Raw genomic sequence first — 23,141 nt, 5'->3', positions numbered from 1 at the left:
AGGGAAAGCTTTGAAAAATACGAATTTCTGATAAAATTCAATTCAATGCAATTTCTCAGAACTAACAATAAAAATGGGTTTTTAGATCGATTTTAACACGGATCATGCATAAATAATTATTAATAAAATGCAAGTATTATGCATGATCAGTTATCATAAGAGAAATACATCGAAAAGGTGTTGGACAGGTTCAGTATGAACAATGCAAAGCCAGTTGGTTCTCCTTTTGCAGGCCACTTTAAGCTAAACTCGGAGCAGAGTCCATCAAGTGACGAGGAGAAGGAGAAAATGAAGAAAGTTCCTTATGCTTCAGCAGTCGGAAGCTTGATGTACGTGATGGTATGTACGAGACCAGACATCGCATATACAACAGGTGTTGCTAGTAGATTCCTTGCAAATCCAGGAAAAGAACATTTGGCAACAATAAAGTGGATCTTTAGATATCTCAGAGATAGATCTAAAGTTTGTTTAAGCTTTGGTGGTGGATCACCTGTCTTGACAGGTTACACAGATGCAAATATGGCTGGAGATATTGATACGAGAAAGTCCACATCTGGTTTTGTACTCACTTTTGCAGGGGGAGTTGTGTCATGGCAGTCAAAATTGCAAAGGTGTATTGCTTTGTCTACTACTGAGGCAGAGTGCATTGCTCTTACAAAAACTTTCAAAGAGATGTTGTGGATGAAAAGATTCTTGATGAAGTTGGGATTTGAGCAAGACAAGTACTTGGTGTACTGTGACAGTCAGAGTGTCATTCATCTCGCCAAGAATCCGAGTTTTCACTCCAAGTCAAAGCATATAGATATCAGGTACCATTGGATCTGAGATGTGTTTGAGAAAAAATTATTTCATCTTGCAAAGATCTCCACAAATGATAATGGTGCAGATATGCTGACAAAGGCCTTACTGATGGAGAAACAAAATACATGTCGGCAACTGGCCGACATGAACTTCAGTTGATTAGTTGAATTGGAGTATCCCCTTTGGCTGGAGGGGGAGATTGTTGGGTCCAGCCCTATCCCTCATTAATGGTGTGGGGAAGTGGAATAACCACCCACTTCTTATTAATGCATAAGAAGTTGAAGGGTCAGCCCTATCCCCTCATTAATGATGTAGGGAAGTGAAATAACCACCTAACTCCCATTAATACAGGAAGTTGAAGGGTTAAAACCCCTTCGGTTTCTGGAATGAGTCTAGATGGCTCACTTCTAGAAGATTCATATCTAGAAGACACTATGTCATCTATAAATAGGGGTGCAGAGGCTGTGTGCTGGAGGGAGGAGGGTAGAGTGGTTGTGTGCAGTGTAGAAAGAGAGAAGAAGTAAGATAGAGAGAGTAGAAAGAAGAAAATGAAGGAAGAATGTTCGTCACCACGCATTGATCCTCAGAGAGAGGTGTTGGTTGTGGTGTTGGCTTTGACTCGGGTTGTGCACCCGAGAGGTAATCTTGTATCTATTTATTCCTGTGATTTCTTTGTTGTTATTATCTTTAGCTTTGGGCAAGCTATTGGACGTTGTAATCTCTACTTTCATTATAGTGGATTATTCTCTCCGTGCCCTGTGGATGTAGGTCGTGTTGACTGAACCACGTAAACCCTTGTGTTGTGATTTGATTGTGCCTTTGTTAGATCCTATATTGCTTCGCATATTTTTTGTTATCTTAATTTCTCTACACCACCCACTATGTGTCAAGAAGCCACCCACCTTTGGGTGGGCCAACACCTCCTCCTATGAGGCCCACTTCACCAGGTACCCTCTCTCTTCTGCTGCTTTCAACAGACTCTCAGGAACCGAACCCTGTTTACCTTTGACTAGGTCAGGCCTTATCACCCACTGGAAAGGGAACCCGGCATTGACCAGGCCATGCAGGAACTCCAGCAGCTGCTCACTGCTAATTTGGGTGTAGCTGCCAAAACTTACATAGAGCACAAACCTCTTGTCCCACCTTGCAAGTCACTCCATGCAGCTCTTGTCTTCCTATAACAAGTTGCTCGAGCCCGACATCGCCGACCTTCCATGGTTTTGTTCTCTTAGGAGGGCATGGAGGGGGCCGATCGTGTAGACGTTCGGGAATTGAGAGGCTGTCTGGTGGAGGACTGGGCCCTCGAGATCATAGAATGTGTTGAGGATGATTCTTGATGCCTTGGTTGAGAGGTGAGTCTCTGTAAGCACAAGTTGAAAGTCGCGGTCGTTGAGGTCATTGATCCGGCAAAATCCTGGTAGGTCTCTTAACCGAACTATGCCCTCCATTCTTGGAATGTAGCTGGTGACATGATCCATGGTTGTTGTCTCTGTCAGCCAAACAAGAATTCGATCTTTAGTAGAAGGCTGAATTCAAAAGAAGCCAGTAAATCATGGACTTGGTTATGTTTGAATCACACGCCAAACATACCTTGTTTTGTTAAACTTACCTTGTCTAAACTAGGGATGGCAATTGGGTCGGGTTGGCGGGTCAGAATACCTCAACACGAACACGACCCGTTTATTAAACGGGTCGGATGTGGCAAACACGAACACGACCCATTTATTAAACGGATAACTTGACCCAACACGGTTAACCCGTTTAATAAACGGGTCAGGTCGATACGACACGGCGACCCGTTTATTAAATAGGTCAACCAAATAACATAGACACGATAACACAGTTACATGGGTTGCAGGTTGCGGGTTGACGGGTTTGTGTAAACGGGTTGCGGGTTGCGAGTTTGTGTAAACGGGTTGACCCGCCCACCTAACCCATTTATTAAACGGGTCAAACGGGTTGGCGGGTTGGCATACTCCTAACATGAACACGACCCGTTTAATAAACGGGTTAGGTGGGTCGACCCGTTTACGACACAAACTCGTTTAGGCCAAACCCAAAACCGGATGAGAAGCGGGTTGGCGGGTCAGGTCAGATTTTGCCAGCCCTAGTCTAAACCATGATACAAAATGCTGAAGTATGCAAACATCCCAGATCATGAACTTGGTCACATTTCCCAAAACAAAAGAGAGAAAAAATTAAAATTTTTTAATATGAAATTTCAAAATAGAAAATCAACAATGTCAGGAAGACAGTAATTTCGAAAACATGAACTTGGTCGAATTTCAAATAGTGCCACTTGTTTTCTAAGTGAACGAATTGCCCCATCTAGTCCAAGTTCTCTGGCCAAAAGTCATTTTGATTTTAAGGATATGATATTAAACTGTAGAAAATTTTCAATTAATTTGTAAACTTGTTTACGTTTCACCAGATCTCAAACACAACTTTGGTGGTACGAACCATAGTCATCAATCTTGTTGTCAGGATTTTCTCGACAAAGGATATCACGATACGCCACAAGAAAAATGCCAATTAGCGACAGATATTAGCGACAGATTTTTTTCGTCGCAACTTTGCGATGGATATAGCGATGGAAACTTATTTGCCGCTAAGATTTGTAATATTGACGGATATAGCGACGAAAAAACTTTCGTCGCTACATCTGTCACTACGTAGCGGCAGATTAGCGACGACCCATTTTTGTCGCAACACACACAACGATTAGCGACGGATTAGGTGACGAATGGTTTTTCGTCGCTACTTAGCGACGACGTTAGCATCGGAAATATTCCGTCGCTAAGGGGTCATATAAATTTACGATGGAGTTACGACGGAATTAAGCCATCGCCAAATCCATCACTAATTTTTGCGTAAATCCCTAATCAGAACCCCTTTTCCTCTTTCTTGTTTTGTCTCTCCTGCCCGGCCGATGCAACCCTCCGCCGCCCAATGCCATCCTTCGCGACCCGACGCACTCCATGGCCCGCCAACCGCCGCTCGTCGCTCCCCGGTCCGCCGCTCATCGCCCCTCGTTCCACCCGGCCTGTCTTCCCCCGTTCTGCCGCCCACTGGTCACCGCCAGTCGCTCCCCAGTCCGCCACCCGTTGCCCCCCGCCCACCGCAGGTAAATCCCAGTTTTTTTTACATGTGTCAGAGGGGGCGCCTGCCCTGCATTTTGTTTTTTCCAACAGGGGGTCAACCCCCCTGCCTAGTTTGTTTTTTCCGACAAGGGGGGTTGACCCCCTGCCGCATTTTGTTTTTTTCGGCAGGGGGTCGACCCCCTGCCTCATTTGTTTTTTCGGCAAGGGGGGCGACCCCCTGCAACGTTTTATTTTTTCGGTAGGGGGTCAACCCCCCTGCCTCATCATTTAATTATTCGGGTAGGGGGTCGACCCCCCTGCCTCATTGTTTTATTCGGGCAGGGGGTCACCCTCCTGCCACTCTTTTTTTTTTCGATAGGGGGTCGACCCCTTGCCTTGTTGCCACTTTTTTTTTCCGGCAGGGGGGCCACACCTGCATGGGTTTTTTTTTCGATAGGGGGTCGCCCCCGTGGCTCATTTTTTTATTCGGGCAGGGGGTCGCCCACTGCCTCATTTGTTTTTTTCGGTAGGGGGTGGGTGACCTCCTGCCGCGTTTTGTTTTTTCCGGCAAAGGGTAGACCCCTCTGCCTCGTTGTTTAATTATTCGGGCAGGGGGTCGACCCCCCTGCCTCGTTGTTTTATTCGGATAGGGGGTCACCTTTTTGTCACTTTTTTTTTTTCTGGTAGGGGGTCGACACCCCTGCCTCGTTGCCACCTTTTTTTCGGCAGGGGGGGGGGGGGCGACCCCTGCATAGTTTTTTTTTCCAGGAGAGGGTCGCCCCCGTGCCTCATTTTTTTTAGGGCAGGGGGTCGCCCCTTGCCTCACTTTTTTTGGCAGGGGGGGCGACCCCTGCCTCGTTTGTTTTTTCCGGTAGGGGTCGCCCCCATGCCTCATTTTTTTATTCGGGTAGGGGGTCGCCCCCTGTCATTTTTTTATTCAAGAAGGGGGTCGCCCCCTTGTCATTTTTTTATTCGGGCAGAAGGTCGCCCCCCTGTCATTTTTTTATTCGGGCAGGGGGTAGCCCCTTTGCTTTTCCGGCAAAGGGGAGACCTTGTCTCGAGTTTTTTTTTCGGCAGGGAGTGACTTCATTTTAACACAGTGTCTCTTGAAGATTTCTCAACGGAACCCGCTTGTGCCCCGCCACCCGTATTAAGTAAGTGACAAAAACAATGCAAATCGGGTAAATACCCGTGGTGAGTAAGTGATGCAGGTGCATCACATGTTATTTAATTTATTGGATGCAACACTTTATTGTTCACACACTCACTTAGTTGTTGATATGTAGGACTGCTTTGTTGGAGTTTGGAGCTCATGTTGATCATGATTTTAATGTATGAGAATAAAAATGTTCTTATTTTTTGAGTACGGATTTCATGCTAGGCATAGTAGTAGTTAGCGAGATATTGAAGTGTGTTTGCTGCAAGTGCGTGTTTGATATTTTTTTGATATGAATGATTTCCATGTATTACAATGTTTGATGTGATTGTATCCATGCTTGCATGTAGTTACTTTCAATTTAATTATGACTTGCATGTGAAATTATATAATGAAAGTATGTTTCAAATTAATGTATCGTGTTATGAATAGTTTGCACATGAAAATATTAAGTTATCAATGCATACATCATAATTTTTGTGATTGTATGACATCATATATTGCATGATAAATTTGATATTTTCTTCATCATAGCATTCTGATGACTCTGTTTTAAGTGGTTATGATACATTTCACATGAAGACTGTATCAAGAAAAACATCTGGCGGGACAGATGATCCACAACAGTAGAAGGGCCATGGACCTCCTACTATCAGGTCAGATGTTTGGGATGCAATGTGCGACAAGTGGGCTAGGGATGTATTTTGAAACCGCTCAGCGAAGGCTGCACAAAATCGAGTGAAAATGCCTGAAGCCCATCTACACAGAGGTGCATCTAGGACTTTTGGGAGCCACCAAAAGAAAATGGTAACTCATCAATATATATATATATATATATATATATATATATATATATATATATATATATTCAATTTTATAAGTATTGTTGCAAACGTGTTAACTAAATCTTTTATCATTTCACTTCGCAGGAATCAGAAAAAGGAGGCATTGTGCCATACAAGGATGTGTTTGTTGAAACTCATAAACGTAAGACCGCGAGAGAGTTCGTATCAGAGAAGGCGAGAGTGACAATGGTATATATTTATTTTATTAATAAACATTATAATAGACAAATTACTATGAATTACGTTATCATAAACATTATAATTTTTAATTATTAATTCATATTCAAATCATTACATTGTAGAAGTCATACGAGCAGCAAATGATACAACGATATGGCGATGACTCCACTCAGTATCCGCATTTTGATCATGCAGCATGGGTGACTGCAACCGGTGAACCCAAAAAGGGTCGTATATTCGGGTTTGAGAGTAACATGAACACCACACCAGTCGTAGCCTCTTGCAGCCGAGGCTAACAGAGTTCTCCCGCTAGCATCAGCTCTCAACGTCCTAATGACCCTGCTATGTCTTGGGATGCTGTCTGTCAGCGTCTTGAGAACAAAATGCAGTACTTTTTAAATGAAGTCATTCTCAACATTGTCCGTAATGAGTTGTGCAACTTTTTTCAGGACAGAGGAACTTCGTCTGCATTCAGTATGAGCTCTGGTGCCCGTCAGGTATAAAGTTTTTTTATTGCCTTAGTACACATATAAGCATGATAGAATCACATATGAAGTTTTTTTTCTGCTTTATAACACATATGAGCATGATAGAATCATGTATAAAGTTACTTTACTGCCTTAGAACACATATTAGCTTGATAAAATCACATATAAAGTTTTTTTACTGCCTTAGAACACATATGAGCATGATAGAATCACGTATGAAGTTTTTTTACTGCCATAGAACACATATGAGCATGATAGAATCACATACAAAGTTTTTTTCTGCCTTAGAACACATATGAGCATGATAGAACCATGTATGAAGTTTTTTTATTACTTTATAACACATATAAGCATGATAAAATCACGTATAAAGTTTTTTTACTGTCTTAGAACACATATGAGTATGATAGAATCACATATAAAGTTTTTTTACTGCCTTATAACACATATAAGCATGATAGAATCACATATACAATTTTTTTACTGCCTTAGAGCACATATGAGCATAGTAGAATCACATATACAGTTTTTTTACTGCCTTAGAGCACATATGAGCATGATAAAATCACATATACAGTTTTTTGTCTGCCTTAGAACACATATGAGCATGGTATAATCACATATACAACTTTTTGACTGCCTTAGAGCACATATGAGCATGGTAGAATCACATATACAGTTTTTTTACTGCCTTAAGACACATATGAGCATAATAGAATCACATATAAAGTTTTTTTGTTGCCTTAGAACACATATGAGCATGGTAGAATCACATATACAACTTTTTGACTGCCTTAGAGCACATATGAGCATGATAGAATCACATATACAATTTTTTTATTGCATTTAAACACATATAAGCACGATAGAATATCATATAAAGTTTTTTTTACTGCTTTATAGCACATATGAGCATGATAGAATCATGTATAAAGTTTTTTTACTGCCTTAGAACACATATGAGCATTATAGAATCACATATAGAGTATAATTTATTTCAGTATATTTTGTTTATCAATACTGACATTTCTTTTCTCGTGTAGGTTGGTGGCGATAATCAACGTAGTGGAGTTAAAGGGACAGATTGAGACACTGAACAAGAGTACGCATAAAATCTTGGCGATGATTAGATTTATGTGTTGAATTTGTTCTACCTTCTTTTTGTTTCAAAAATGTAAATGTTGAATTGTAAATAATTAAAACTTGCGAATTTTATGGTGGATCGATTAATTGTTTGAGTTTTCTTTTATATGTATTTTGATGTGTACTTTGTTTTTTATTCACAGCAAATATAAATTGTACAGAAAATATAAATTGTATCACGAGAATTTTTTTTCTTGATATTTAATTTTCAAATATTTTTTTAATTTTTTTTCTTTTTTGCGACGGATATATCTGTCACTAATTACTATAAGCGTTGAATTTAGCGACGGATTAATAACAATGAGAAATTCGTCGCAAAACCAAACCTCCGTAGAGTAACGACGGATTGGGAGACAGATTTTGGCATTCGTTAATCCATCGCAAGTTAGCGACGAAACTGGTGACAGATATATTCCGTTGCTAATTAGCGTCAAAAAATTGCGATGAAAGCTATCCGTCGCTAATCTGACGCTAATCCGTCGCTAAACTGTTTAGCGATGGATTAGCGACGGATTTAGGTCATCGCTAATCCACAGATTTCTTGTAGTGATACATTTAAAAAATTTAGTTTTTCTCCACAAATATTGGTATATTTATATTTTAGAAATATACACAAATTATATGAAAATTATAAGAATATACATATTTTGTTTTTTTTTAAGAGCATATTGTGATAATATCAAGTTTTGAGGTTGGCCTGCCGGTTTAGAGCTCATGCTTTCTTTGGCAAAACTGTAAGAGTGGTTCTTTGTAAATGGTTTACCACCCTATTGAATATACTAAAGTACATTCTATTCGGTTGACCAAAGTTTGTTGAGCCTAATAACATTTACACTCACCTTTAATTAATTTACTCTCTTTTAAATGAATTCTTGGGGACCAAAAAAAATTAGCGGTCGTACCAGTCAGAAATTAGCATACTGCAAGATCCATGGATCAAGAATACACATGTACAAAACTTTTACCACCAATAAAAATTATGTTTTAACATGTACAAAACTTTATTTCATTGTAAAGATGAAAAGAATCAAGAATACACACATGGAGGAAGATCCATGGATCATCCTCCATGTATCTTTGAGAAAACATGCATAAAAACACTTTTTTCATGGATTTCCATCAAAATATTGCATGAGCATCCAATCTATATCAATTTCTCACTTAATTCAAGAGAAAAAGCCCATACCATGAATGAAAACTTTAAGAAAAACGATGGTGAAAGTTAAAAAATGTGGGTAAATAGTTGGAGATGGTCCAAACTCTTCTTCCTCCTTTTTCCTCACTTTATCTCTTCTCCTCCTTTTTTTCCTTCTCTTTCTCTTTTCTCTATCTTTTTTGGGGTCTTTTTATAGGCTCCATAGGGAAGGTCGCCCCTCCCTTTTTCTCCAGCCCTCTCTAGGAGAGTTTTCAAAAGTTGGAACTCTCTCTCTCTCTCCCTTTGTTTCCTATTTTTTTTTAACTCTTCCAAATATTGACTTTTCCAAGTTTTATGTTTTTAGAAGTCTTTCTTTAAACCACTAAGCCTAGACATGGATCTATAAAGATTCCTAATCAACTATCAAAAATAGAATTTCAGAATTAAATTAAATTATTTATTTATTTATTTAATATTAAATTATAAATAAATTCCTAAAAATTTCCAAAAATTACCAAATTAATAGGGGAGGCTTCTTAACATAAATAAGCCCCAAATTAAAGGTTTTGTATTGAATTTAAAGAATGGAATACCCAAAACGAAAATGGACTAAGATCTGGATTAAATCCAGATTAGTGTTGGACCTAAATAGAACCCAAATCCATAAAGATTCGAATCCTAAGCCTTGGATCCAGTCTGATCCAACTCTGGATCCATTTCGACAAACTGCTTCTTTTTTGAAAAATTATGATTTTCGGGCCAACCATAGCCTGAATTTAGAAAAGTAAAATAGCATTGCGCTCAGAATTCTGTGATGTATCCTACGACATATTACACGAATATCAAATTTTGAATTTCACCTGAAAATAACCTAAATTTTGTTTGAATTTAAATGTCAAAAATAAAACTTTTTCTCACGTTTCGATTGGCTTGTTTGAACCTAGTTGATGAGACCTTGGTCAAACCCAGACTCGAAAACATCGATCTAAAATCGTGGTTCAAAAGATTTTTCTTTCAGACTTAGCCAAATTTTTGAAAATCTTAAATTTAACTAAGTGTAAAAATACCAAATATAGAGATCACATCTGAAGGGTAAAATGTTAAAAAAAAATTGAAAAATAAAAGATTAGAGCTTTTCACTAAGGGGGGTTGGATCGAATGATGTCTGTATGGCCCTGAATGGTTTGGTCAACGATTCAGCTGCATCGGCCGATACCTATACTCAAGTAAATTGTTCTTTGTTGGCCAAAAAAAACATTACATGTCAATCAGAACGTGACATGTGTTAAACTCATTAAATTAATATTAAAAAAATTAAAAAAAACAAGTTTTTAAAATATTTTTTACATTTATTAAAAAGGCCAATTCATGGGTGATGTGTATCGATTTTCTGGCGATACGATACGGAGCGGCCTGTATCCGATAATGACAGCATTGGTTGGACCCACAAGGGTAGCAAACATTATCCCTTACAGAAACCTTCCAAATGCAATTAGGATCTATAATGTCACGGAGTCTTACAACTATTTACATATTTTTCTCTCTGGTTAGTTTTCTCCTTCATCTTCTTCTGTTGAATCCGTTTCCTCATTGGTAACAGCAAAAACATCTCTTGGTGAATCGAATTTGGACCCAGATCCATGGATCGGCCCTTGGAGAACCGGGTCACAGACATCTTGCTCCCTTTTCAGGTCTGAAGGAGGCAAGAAGCAGTCCATGGACAAGCCCCATATGTTAAAATCTATCTCTTCAATGGTCCATGTCTCTTCCATCCGGGTTCTCGTGTGGTTTGTCGATGACTCGCCGAACCGGAACAACGAGACCTCGGTCCGGCCCTCATGAGCTATGAGGATCCCATCAACATGCCTGTAATTTTGGATCAGTGACAACATTGTGGTCTCCCAATATGTGATCTCATCTCCCTTGGCCTTGATTCGAAGCAAATGTGAGTCTTCCAATTGGACCAGCAACCCGGTCCGTTGGCTGAAGTAGCCCCATACAGTGTGCCGTATGATCTCCACTTTTTTGCTGCTTCTAGCCTGTAGAGTTGTTGTCTCTGCCTCAAGCTTGAGGATAAAGCAATCCTCACCATTGATCGTCTTCTCGCCGATGCAGACAGAATTGATGAATAAACTTGCAATGGATCTTGGGTCCAAACCCTGAAATCAAGATACTAATTTAGATCAAATGGTCAAGGGGTAAGCCCTCAGAGTTTTATGCCAACACCGCAACACGGACAGAGACCGTAGTATGGCAGGCTGAGCCAACGCAGCTAGGTCTCTGCGCCTGGGGTGGTTTCTCCGAGTAAAAACCACACAAAAAATGTTGTAATTACGATGATTAAAATGATAATTACAATAGATTAATAAGGCCGCAACTAATGAAAGAAAAATGGCACACAAGGCTTTGGACTAGTCGCTTGAGTGCAATCAAAGGCATTTTTATATGCATTTGAAAGTTTTACATGCAAGCCATGTCTCTAAAATTTGGTTCGAATAGAACATTAAATATTAAGATGGTACTTTTATTTATTTTTCTTTTTCTTTTCTTTTGTGCTTTTGTCAAGTTAACATTTATTGGTGCACACGTCCATGCATAAATTTGTACTAGAAAATTAATTATAGCAGAATATAAATAACACAAATCGTGCCACTTTTTTTTTTAGCTTAATTAACGAAAAACAAAGGCATACCTAGATTAAAGAAATAACAATTAGAAGTTATGTTTTTTCAAAATGTACTATATTTCATGCAATACTTAGTGGCAAAGCAGTTTTCAAATAATTAATTCTACCATAGTTCTTCTTGAATGGTTCTAGCCGCATGCTTTTGTTTGGCTCGTAGGATCCAAAGAAAACAACTAGGGATGGCGGTGGACCTGGGGAAAATGGGACCCTGCCCCACCTCGCCCTGTTTGGACCAGGGATGAAGGATATGAAACGGGGATGGACGTTAAAATCAAAACCCATGCAGGGATGAAGGTGGGGATGGACTTACACTCTCCCCCCGTCCGCGATCCACGTTAGTAAAAAAAACTAAAATGCTTTTAAGGATGGCATTGGACATGAGATAGGGATGCAAGTTAAAATCAAAATCAAAATCCGTGCAGGGATGGAAGGCGAAATTTTGAGACGGACGGGGGTGGAGACTAGGGATGGCAGTGGACCGTTCGGGGATGGAGGCGGGGATCGACGTACACTTTTCTCGGCCCCGCCCCACCCCACCCCACCCCATCCCCGCCGCGATCCCCGCCCCGCCTCATACCCGTTTGAATCGGGGATGGAGGACGTGAAACGGGGATGAAGGCAGGGTGAAGGTTCAAATCCATCCCTGTCGGGGATGGAGGTTCTAATCTTGAGGCAGGGTGGGGGTGGAGCCCTTGTCCCCCGCCCCGCCCCACTGCCATCCCTAGTGGAGACCTTGTCCCCCACCCCCGCCCGAGTCCACTGCCATCCCTAAAAACAACCAATAACAATCTATTTTTGTGAATTTATTTTTATTAAAAGAAAACAAATAAATTTTGTTTTTGAATCTATTATATTATCAACTTTGGCAGTAAGATGGGGCCGCCATTTTTACCTATAAAAGAAAGAAAGAAAAATGAAAATAGATCCTGTGGCTTTTTTCTAATCTCACCAAAACAAGGGAAGAAATGAAAATTTTAAAAAAAAAAATTGCCATTTAATATGGTAGTGATAAAAATACCCTTCAAACTTCAAAGGTCTAGAAAAAGGAACTTTGTTAGTTATGCATAAAGAATGAATTTGAATACAACAAGTACTTAGCACGTCTATGCATGTGAGCCCATGTTCCTTGCAATGAAGAATACTTGAAAGGAGAAATTCATGGTCCGTTTACTTTTCTTTAGGGGATGATTGACACATCCTTGCTTCATTCTTAATTCTACCTGGAAATCTATGTATGCAAGTTAGGCTTTGAAATTGGGCATGCCCACTAGGTTAATAAAAAATGTATAGGTGATTGAGTTGATCAAGCCCGGTTGTTGAAGTTGACTGACTTGATCGTGAGCAAGCCTAGATTGCTAGGTTGAGTTCCAAACTTGCCAACTTGGTCAAAATATCGGCGATATCTGACACACAAACTAAACCTAGTGCATATCCATTGATTCAAGGAGAGATTTGCCATGTTAAGATCACCAACAAGCTTTGCACATTTGATTCAGGGAGACATACGTATAATGAGCAGATAGATACTGTGAAAGTGTGAAGGGCTTCAAACCACATATACCTGCAATGAACGGCGTAGGGGACGTGGGAGTCCCTTCGAGGCGTGGGAAGGGTGCCAGGGGCTCTGCCTCCACGCCACCTTCCCATCACTCCCGGCACTAACCTTGCACCCTGACACCACCAACTCTATGCACCACAGATTAGGGTTCTTCTGCCACAGCACGAACCCTCCAACCTCCCCTCCTACGGCAGTGCTCCTTGCCTTTACTACCTTACCGCCCTCATGGAGCTCGGATGTCATCATCCTCACCTTCCCCACTGCATACATGCTCTTCACAGAGTCCAAAGCCATGTGCCCTCCAACCGCAGCAACGTATTGCTCAACTATATACTTGGCCATCCCTGCCTCCTGTACAGCACAAACAGAGATTTTTCTAGGAGTTAGAAAACAGCTTCTTTTGTCTTTCTTTCTCTTGGTTCTTGAACTCCTTTTCTTTATACGAGGAAAAACTACAGTTATGATTCAGACGTCCGGTCCTTTTAAAAGCCGAGACGTGTCGCATTGACCATGGCCCTATTTCAGTATCTGCAGTGTAAAACCTCAGAGGATCGGAGGATATTGAAAACCACCATTGATGGCCATCTACCGTCCATCCTGGCGGATTGACGGCCCGATGCTAAATCCTCCATTCAAAAGAATTTTGGGGGATTCGGCATCAGCTGAAAAAACAATTGAACGGTGGTTTTCAATATCATTTGGTCCAAATATTGCCACCCCCCCCCCCTGCCCAATGGAGATAGTTTCTCATTGGCTTTGACATTGTGAAAAGGGACGCACACACCAGGTATCGAACTCGTGACATCCTTCAACTTGAATGCCCGAAGACAATCCGCCTACCCAGGTGTGTGGAGCCCTTGTGGGTTCTTAAACATCCATATTGAAAATCCAATTTGTAAAGCAGTAGAATTTGTGGTTTTTGTCTTCTCAAGCCAGATCTGTCTAAAAACTTACAGTTCGTTTGGAAAAACTGGGCATGGCTTTCCATGAATTATAAGACACATCTGCTTAAAACTCACAGTTCATTCTGGAAAGTAAAAGTAAAAAAAATAAAAAAAGAGTACTGTTTTTCATCTCATTGCCTTCAAATCTTCATGCTAAACGTATATGACAAACAAAAGTTTTCAAAGTTCCCCAAAACGTGAACAACAAACGATCAACAAAAAACTGCAGATTGAAAAACGTCAGACTGTTATTTAGTATGTTCATAGGCTAAGTTACAGCTATGATATATTTAGGCTTAAGGAGATGAATCATGTAAGATGCAATAATAAACTCGACCACCATGATCGAGGAAAATTGTTGATTGATATAAAAGCATTATAGATTAGAAAAAACTCTGTCTACATTGATATAAAAGCATTATAGACCCAAAAAACTCTCTGTTTTAGCACCATGGGGGCAAATTTTAGATGACCAACATTAGGATTTAGAGATCTTACGAGGGGATGGTCTTTGATGGGGCGATTGGCTACATCATCATCATGGAGGGGAAGGGGGATGAGGGGAGCACCAACCACACCGAGAAGGAGCTGAAGCTCAGTGTTGTGGCCTCCGAAGATGGGGGGCGAGGACCTGCCTCTGCGAGGCCTCATCCAAGCCTTCATGGCGAGCCAAGAGTTGGGCCTCGCGGCGATCATCTCCTCCGGGATGGGGACCTCGAGGACCGTATCAAGGCCGCGTTCTCTGTCCAAGTTGGGGCACAGTTTCCTCATGGGAGGAGCCTAAAATCCGGAGGAGGGGAAGCAAAAGACCCACCCTTAATCTCCCTTCTGCAACATATGTGTATAAAGCGGGTGGGAAGAAACGGTTTCAAAGAAAGCAAGCTTCATGTGGATATGGGGAGAACTCTTTTGCGGGTGGCCCACACACGACATGGGGCTGCCTTTCGCTCCTATGTCGACTTCGTGACCTGCACGCTCTTCGGGCCGTGCCGAAGATTTCTCTCTCTCTCTCTCTCTCTCTCTCTCTCTCTCTCTCTCTCTATATATATATATATATATATATATATATATATATATATATATATATATATATATATATTTTTTTTTTTTTTTACTTAAGTGTGAACTAAGCATTTACGGCGCTTTTTCCTGAATCTGACCCTGCATATGCGTTAGGTACAGTCCGTTTGCTAGGCATCAACTGTCACATCATTTAGTTTTGACAAAAAAAAAAGCACTTTTTGGATGCTGAATTATTTACAAGAATTCTAAATCGTCAAGCCTTAAAAGATCATGTGTCATAGTCGGCCGATCCAAAAGGTTGTCCCCATAAAAAAAAAATCATGTAAATCACCTACTGTATATGGACAGATTTAGGTAAAGAAAAACCATAAAATTCATGGTTCACACCCTAATTCTCATTTTTGTAGTTTTCATATTCTAGTGGCTATATATATATATGGTTTTTCAGATTTTTTAATATTTTTGCCCATAAATGTGTTGGGCATGGTCGATTTACTAGGAATCCACATATGGATTATATGTTTTCCATGAAAAGAGTGATATTTGGAACTTCAAAATTTTACAAAGATTTTAGACCGTTGATTTTTTTAACTTTAGAAAACCCACCCATGTGTCAAAATCAAATGTTTCAAGAGATGATCCTTATATAATCAAGTACATAGATCACATCTGTAGGGTTAGAATTTAAAAATAAAACAAAAAGCATGAAAAATCCATTTAGCATATTAAAATTAGCATGGATGTATTAGCTAGAGAGAGCCACTAGAATATGAAAACTAATGTGTAAACAGTGATTTTCATAGATTTTTTGTTCTTTTTCTTTTGAATCTAACCATGCGGATGTGATTTACATGCTTGGTTTTATAAGAACCAGCTCTTGTATCATCTGATTTTGATGCATAAATAATATTTTTTTAAGGCTTCAAAATTAATAGCTCATAATCTTCATAAATATTCACACATTTAAAAATCACATTTTTTCATCAAAAATCCACTATCCAATGGCTGATTCTTAGCAAACTCACCATGCCAAGCACATCCACATGGTTGGATTTGCAAAAAAGTGTTGAAAGGCCCATATTTTCACTTCTCATATTCTGGTGACTCATATATATATATATATATATATATATATATGTGTGTGTGTGTGTGTGTTTGTGTGTGTGCGCGTGCGTGAATGAGAGAAATTTTTAGCCCAATAAATAATTTTTTACTAGATGAACTAAAGCAATTACATTTGTAAGTTTGATCTATAAAACATACAATAAAGCGTTATCAAACTTTATGGGCCATGCCATTCCATATACAAGTTGGGTAGAGCAAACCGATAGTGCATTTATGAACAAATTTATGGTGTGTATGTCATTCATAATTTAGTAATCAAAGCAAACTACCTATTTATACACTTTGGTAAAGATAAAACACTCCAACATTGGATATGAAAGGACGAGATAGAATATGTAGGGGATGAAATTTGTCCACCAACCTAGCCTGGACCAATGTGGGTGAAACCTACGCTAGTAAATGTGCTCCCTTCACTAGCTTCTATGTCACAAAGACACGTGGACACGAGGATGCACGACGAGGATCCAACTCAAAAGCTTGAAAGTTTTTTTATACATACGACACGAGATCGATGCAGAACTTTTAAAATTTTTAATCAATAAAAAACTATTTTTTATATTTTAATATTAAAATAAAAACAGTAAATAATATTAAAATATTCACTGTGGGTGTCTTACCCGTGTCCGCTCGTATCACTAGGGACACATTGCCAAAATGGCGTGCCCCTCTTTGACATAGACTAGCTTTTAGTGCATGAGAAATGATGATATTATGGCTTGATCGTTTGTTTCAATAGTTTGCCACATTGAACTCCTTTAAAATGATCATGTTAACAAGGTGCTGGCAAAATGACATTTTTTTAGAGTGGATGGAGGAGGGAGCGACTGATATCAACCTTGGGGTGGGGAGGATCAAAGTAGCGGATGCCCCTCAGGGGATATGCAAGCCCAGGGGCGGCTCAAGAGAAGTTGAGGCCTTAGGTGAAGCATCCAAATGAAGCCCTAATCTTTTTTTTATTATACATAAAAATTCTATTATTTATTAAAGGGGTTACACCTTTTTTTCTTAAATTCTTAATATCTTTTATATTTACTAATTGGGTTTATATATATATATATATATATATATATATATATATATATATTCATCATATTACACCAAAAAAACATAAAATAATTTAAAAAATATTATCTACAATCCATATTTCTTGCTTTTAATGATTCCAATGTATTGATTAAATATTTATTATCAACCTTTGTCATTATATCTCTTTCAATAGATAGACTTAATCTTTTTTATGAAATAGTTGTTCTTAAATAATAGTTAATCAATTTTAATTTTGAAAAACTTTTTTTTGGCATAAGCAAAGGTAATAAGTGTGGTCAAGAGTATTCTATAAGCAATATATGCATTTAAAAAATAATTTAATCTTTTATGAAAGTTAGTGTGTCAATTGAATTCTTTTTCTTTTTCTAAAATTTCTCTCAAGGCAGATTAGAATAAGGAATCACCATGAGTGTGTTTGATCCACAGCAAATACACATGCATAGAATCCATCTCAAAGAGAGGATGTTGTGACTCATAAGACTGCAAGGGTATAAAGTATAGTGTTGCTGCTATTCTAGAACAGGCCAAATGGGAAGTAGGAAGAGGGAACCATGTGAAATTCTGATTTGATCCATGGTGCCCTCAAAGGCCTCTCATTAACCTACTTCCTCAGAACACCAGGCAGATCATGTACCACAGCATGGTGGTCATAAAGGTCTGTGATCAACTAGAAAACAACCAGATCCTGAGAGGAGAGTGGACAACCAGACCTGCGATCTTAAGAGCCCATATAAATTGGTGTGGTGGCCACCCAAAGAATTCTCTGTTAAATCTGTTTGGGAAGCAATTAGAAACCACAACCAGAAAAAACCAAATTTTACAAGTTTATATTGGTTAAAAAAGCCTTCCCAAGGGCTGCTATAACTCTCAGACAGGCTATAGCGGATTGAACAACTTTTTAGTAAGGAACAACAATGTTCGAGTCTCTGTGAATTGTGCAAGAAAGCAAATGAAGATACAAAGCCACTTATTCCTCAAGTGCTAACCCATGATCTCCCTTTCATAATAGAGTTGGGATCAAAGGAGCCGCTAAGTGCCATGACTATGTAACACTAGCCGGAGCAGGTTATATGTTCTCCCCCGAAGAGGGCAGTTAGCTACATCTTGTGTTCGGGGGGTCCCAATGAACATCACATATTTAAGCATGTGTGTCTCGTATCCTCATGTTTGTCAGCATTATTTGACATTGGAGTTTGATGTGATTGCAAATACTTAAGTACCCTCTTCTCCATTGGTGCCAAAAAAAATGACGATTCTATAAAAGGAGTGGTTGTAAAGACTTAAGTGCCCCAAAGATGATTATTTAAGACCTAGTCTCTGCACTGTAGGATTATTCGAGAAAGAAATCTCTTATGGAGGAGACCATGAACATCAACCCTCTCACTCACTCTCTTCCTTCTCTTTCTGCTTATGTGCACATCCAGCAGAAGATCCTACATTGCTCCATCAAGCACCGACTAACCTGCACATTGATTGTTGTGGAGCTTGATGCAGAATTTTTACTCTTACAGGAGGAGGGTTTGGGGGCTCCTCCCAGCGTGGGTAGCATCGTTCAACTTGATGAGTTGTGGAGCCTGATGTAGGGTTTTTACCCTTATAGGAGGAGGGTTTGAGGGCTCCTTCCAGCGTGGGTAGCATCGTTCAACTTGATGAGTTGTGGAGCCTGATGCAGAGTTTTTACCCTTACAAGAGGGGGGTTTGGGGGCTCTCCCTCGACGCGGGTTCCGCTGCGCAGTCAGCGGGTGGGGGGCTCGGGGGCAGCACCCCCCGGATCAATTTTTTTGGGGCCTTGTATAATTTTTTATTTTCTTTTCCTCTTTTAACTATCATAAAAGAGCAATAAAGTTTTTTGTTTAATCGTGGGGCTCATGTTTCCTTCAGTTGTTTCTTACTCGAGGTTTTCGTAACACCCCTTCCCACGATTTTTCTTTTTCTGATTCTTTCCCACGATTTTTTCAATGACTCCCCTAAAGTGATTTTTAGTGTTGTCGGGTCTCCAACGAGCCCCACAAAAATTTATAGTGTTGTCCGATCTTCCAACAGTGATTTGTAGTATTGTCGATCCTTCCTACAACGTTTTGTAGTGTTTTCGAGTCTCCAACAAACCCATCAACGATTTATAGTGTTTTCGGTATCTAATAAATGAAAGTGAGCCCCACAACAATTTATAATCACATGACAACATTGCATGCCGCCCACAGCTATAGAGTGCAAGCCTCACACAAGGAGTCCAAGTCAAGTGCTATCACATGGCATCATTTTTTGTGCCTTACTCACTTGATCACCTTGAGGATAGGGCCTGTCATGTGTGTGGTCCATGACCTGATGGAGGACCATCAGATGCACACAAAAAATATGCCATGTGATTCGAACTCCAATTACACATAAAATATTGTCATGTGATTGGCTGTGGCACTTGGACACTCTCACCTCTGGATCTGGGATGCATATAATAGTCCTGTTCTATGAAATTCTTTAAGGCTTTAAGCATTTAAGCCAAAGACATGTTACTGAAGAGGACTCACACATGACAGCATCTGGCCTCCCTAAATTCTCTAGGGTTAGGGTTTTGTCTTCAACGCTGCGTTTAGCATTTTGTCCCTACAGGCATCATTGTCCCGTTCTTGGAATCCACGGCAACATGTCTTTGGTAAATAATTAAATTTTTGTTTCTGCCTGCGTCCTCACGTACTCCATGTTCTTTACTCTCTCTCTATCTCACACCGTGTCCTGTCTTCTTCTGGTTCTCTTTTTATTTATCTATGCTTTTTACTGGTTTTTATCGTAACCCTAACCTTGTACAAACAGCTCCACGACGCAGTGTCCTGTACTTGACATGACAATTGGAGCTTGTCACCGAAAGGTTAGCCGAGATTCGCGGTTGGGCCCACGAAAGGTGGGGCCAGGAATGCAGCACCTGAGGTGGGATCCACTTGTCACGAATTGGGTCCCACACAAATATGGTCCTACTGTTTATAGGGTTGGTCCCTTGCTGTCTCCATCAAAGCAGTCGCGTGTGAGAGCCATGAGGGGGCGTTTGATTCGCCGACAGGGGAGGACAAGGAGACTCCAGTCTTATCATGTTCTGTCCGTGGACAGATCTGTACAAAGAAGCGTTTTTTTTTTGGAAAGGTGTCGTGTCTTTTTCTTTTCCAGGTGAGAGGGAATAACACTTTGAGACAGCAAAATGCGTTCCAAAGGGACGATTGAGATGCATTATCCCGCCCGTCTGCGCATCTCATGTTTGCGTGCCCTCACATGATGGGCATTCCGGGAACACCACGTCCCGTTCATTCAAATGCCGCCTGAAGCCTAGAGTCGGACAAGTCCAACGAAAGAATGCTAACCCACCAAACTTTAGGCCAAGGCTTTCGAGTCAGGTAGGTCCCATTAGAGTAGTGGACTCGAGCATCTCACGCAAATCCTCACCAGCAAATGGATCGAGTCTCCTGTGAGCTCCAAGCCCATGAGCTATAGAGGCCAATGAGAGTTGTACAAATATTAGCCATATTTGAACAAAAAATACAGTGTTTAGTCACCGTTTTAAATATGCAAAATATCGCAATATCTTCAAAATGTTACGATACTATTGCTTAAACAGAAAGGTTAATCTTATTTTTTATATATCTTGTTTTTCCTTGCATTATTTGTTTTCCAATTTATTTATTATTGTTGATGTTTTCTGATAAAAATGCAAGAAAAAAAAGTCCAATTTTAATCAAGAATTTGGCTGCCAATATTTTGCCGTTTTATACTTTTATCACTGTAGATTGTCATGTCAATAATTGAGCCAGGATCGGGTGCAATATGATTGCACAAAATTTTGTGCATTAAGCACCCTCATCAAGTCTTGGGTCCCACACCTGACAGGCCCTGTCCCCAAGATTTTAATGCACAAATATTTGTGCAATCATATTGCACCTGATCTTTTCACTCAATAATTTGCTATTGCATTCAACCGTTTGGCTTCTCTTGTGGGTGGCACTTCAAACACTCGGCACAAAGAATGAAACTTTTGGCGTTTCATTGATGAATTAGTCATGCTCATGTTTTTTGAAACAAATTAATTTGTAAATCATTTATGTGCTTTATTTGACTAAACTGTAGTAAATTATGTTAGGGATGTAAAGGGGTTAGATTCAATTCCTATCTAAAGCATTCTTCAATTCAAACTAGGGTTACCCAAAGCGCCGTACAATATAGGGAAGTGTGATTTCTCGAAATGCATTTTGGAAGCGCGAAACTTGATGCTTCCGAAATGTGCGGAGAAGCGCAAAAAAAAATAGAGAGCACGCTTCCCATTTTGGAGAAGCTCGCTTCCACTTATTTTTTATTTTTTGTATTTTTTGTTTTTCTTACTTTTTTCAATTTCCTCTTGCTTCTCCCTTGCTTCTTATGTCGTTTCCGGTTCACTTTGGAGATGATTATTAGTTCGCTTTTAAGTCATCCCGTGCTTCTCGCTTCTTAAAATTTTGAAAGTACCTCGCATCCTGCTCCTGCTTCTGACAACTCTAATCCAAACTAATCAGACACTTATTATATAATCCATTTTAGACATATTTGATAACTCACATCTAAGTTGGTCTTTGGAGGATGGGGACGATAATCTGAAATCTTTCTAAATATTAGGATTTCCTAAAATGGAAATCCCTACAATAAATTAAAAATAAAAATAGCCATAAAAACATGAGCATGTTCAAAATTTAAAAACTACTAAAATAAAAATATAATAAAACCAAGATAAAAAACACTGCAATATATTGGGAATGGGTGACTTTTTATATTTTGATAATTTCGTGGTTTGCCAATTTCTACTGATGCTAGGAACTCAACTCAGACTTAGGTGTTGGAGTCAAGCCCTAGGTAAGTTGATCTGGTACTTGGTAGACTTGCATATTGTAGAGCAAGTCGGAATCTGATGGCACAACTGAATCTAGATATAAATTTTTTATGTTAATTAATACTGGATCTGATAAGGAAAAAGCTTGAAAACAGGTAGATTTGATCCAGATCCAAATGTAGATCTGACAGAAAGTATTAGGAATGTAAACAGTTCGGATTCAGATATGATGTAGACAATACAATATCTGATATGTTGGCTAAATGGATTCAAATTTGGATTCGGATTCAAGATGGTTGAAAACTGAAAAGCTCATACAATATCCACTTTTTTTACTTGTAAACGAATTCTGTAGCAAAAAATAAAAACCGTATATGAATTCAATTATAATCTGATATGGTTTTGGCTTACAAAATGCAACTAAACAGAAACAAATTTACTCAGATATCGGATAAAATCCTGTTCATTGACATTCCTATAAAGTATAGATCTAAATTCAAATCTGAATCCAAGAAATTCAATCATGTAAGACCGAATCTGACCCGATATGCACTTGGATCTTTTTTCAACATCCATATCCGGGTATATTGTGCCCAATTTGGATCAGGATCTGAGCAAATCCGATCCATTTACACCTCAAAATGAGATTGCTCCTAAGATGCCGTTTCTTTCAAGGGGAAATATACATTACAATATGATGGGGAACGTGCGATGCATGTGATGGCAATTATCTACCCGTGATTGATAAATGTGGCTAGCTCTACAAGCTAGGTTGGAGTAGGGCGTGCTGATTAGGGTAGCATCTTGGATTTTAAAGGGTTTTTTCTTACTCTTTTTTTTTTTTATAACCCAAAGAAATCACACTCAGTAGAAAGCGAGCAGGTTGTATGTTCCCCCCGCGAACACGGGGCCGGCATGTTCGGGGGTCCGAATGAGTGCCACGTTGGCACTCATTCGGGAGTTATGTACAGAGGAATATCTTGGGATCCGCAATATTCCTTCCTACACACCCAAGAATGAGTGCCAACGTGGCACTCATTCGGACCCCCGAACACGCGGCCCCGTGTTCCACGGGGAACATACATCACCC

At 39.7% G+C, this 23,141-nt stretch overlaps 1 protein-coding gene and 1 pseudogene across 1 annotated transcript; both read right to left on the bottom strand.

The window, feature by feature from the left end:
* Positions 1-1,727: 1,727 nt before the first annotated feature.
* Positions 1,728-2,279, bottom strand: LOC149823213 (7-deoxyloganetic acid glucosyltransferase pseudogene; annotated as a pseudogene).
* Positions 2,280-10,332: 8,053 nt separating this feature from the next.
* LOC149823212 (uncharacterized) lies at positions 10,333-14,787 on the bottom strand. Its single transcript, XM_090019987.1, has 3 exons — positions 14,515-14,787; positions 13,076-13,423; positions 10,333-10,987 (listed from the first exon to the last, which is right to left on the bottom strand). The coding sequence occupies exons 1-3, from the start codon at positions 14,785-14,787 to the stop codon at positions 10,376-10,378; spliced, it is 1,233 nt and encodes a 410-aa protein (XP_089876113.1). The 3' UTR covers positions 10,333-10,375.
* Positions 14,788-23,141: the final 8,354 nt, after the last annotated feature.

This window comes from Nuphar pumila, chromosome 10 (genome assembly GCF_984573655.1).
Source record: "Nuphar pumila chromosome 10, dmNupPumi1.hap1.1, whole genome shotgun sequence".
Lineage (NCBI taxonomy): Eukaryota > Viridiplantae > Streptophyta > Magnoliopsida > Nymphaeales > Nymphaeaceae > Nuphar > Nuphar pumila.
The sequence above is the reverse complement of the archived record's forward strand: the minus strand, read 5'-3'. Positions and strand labels throughout refer to the sequence as shown.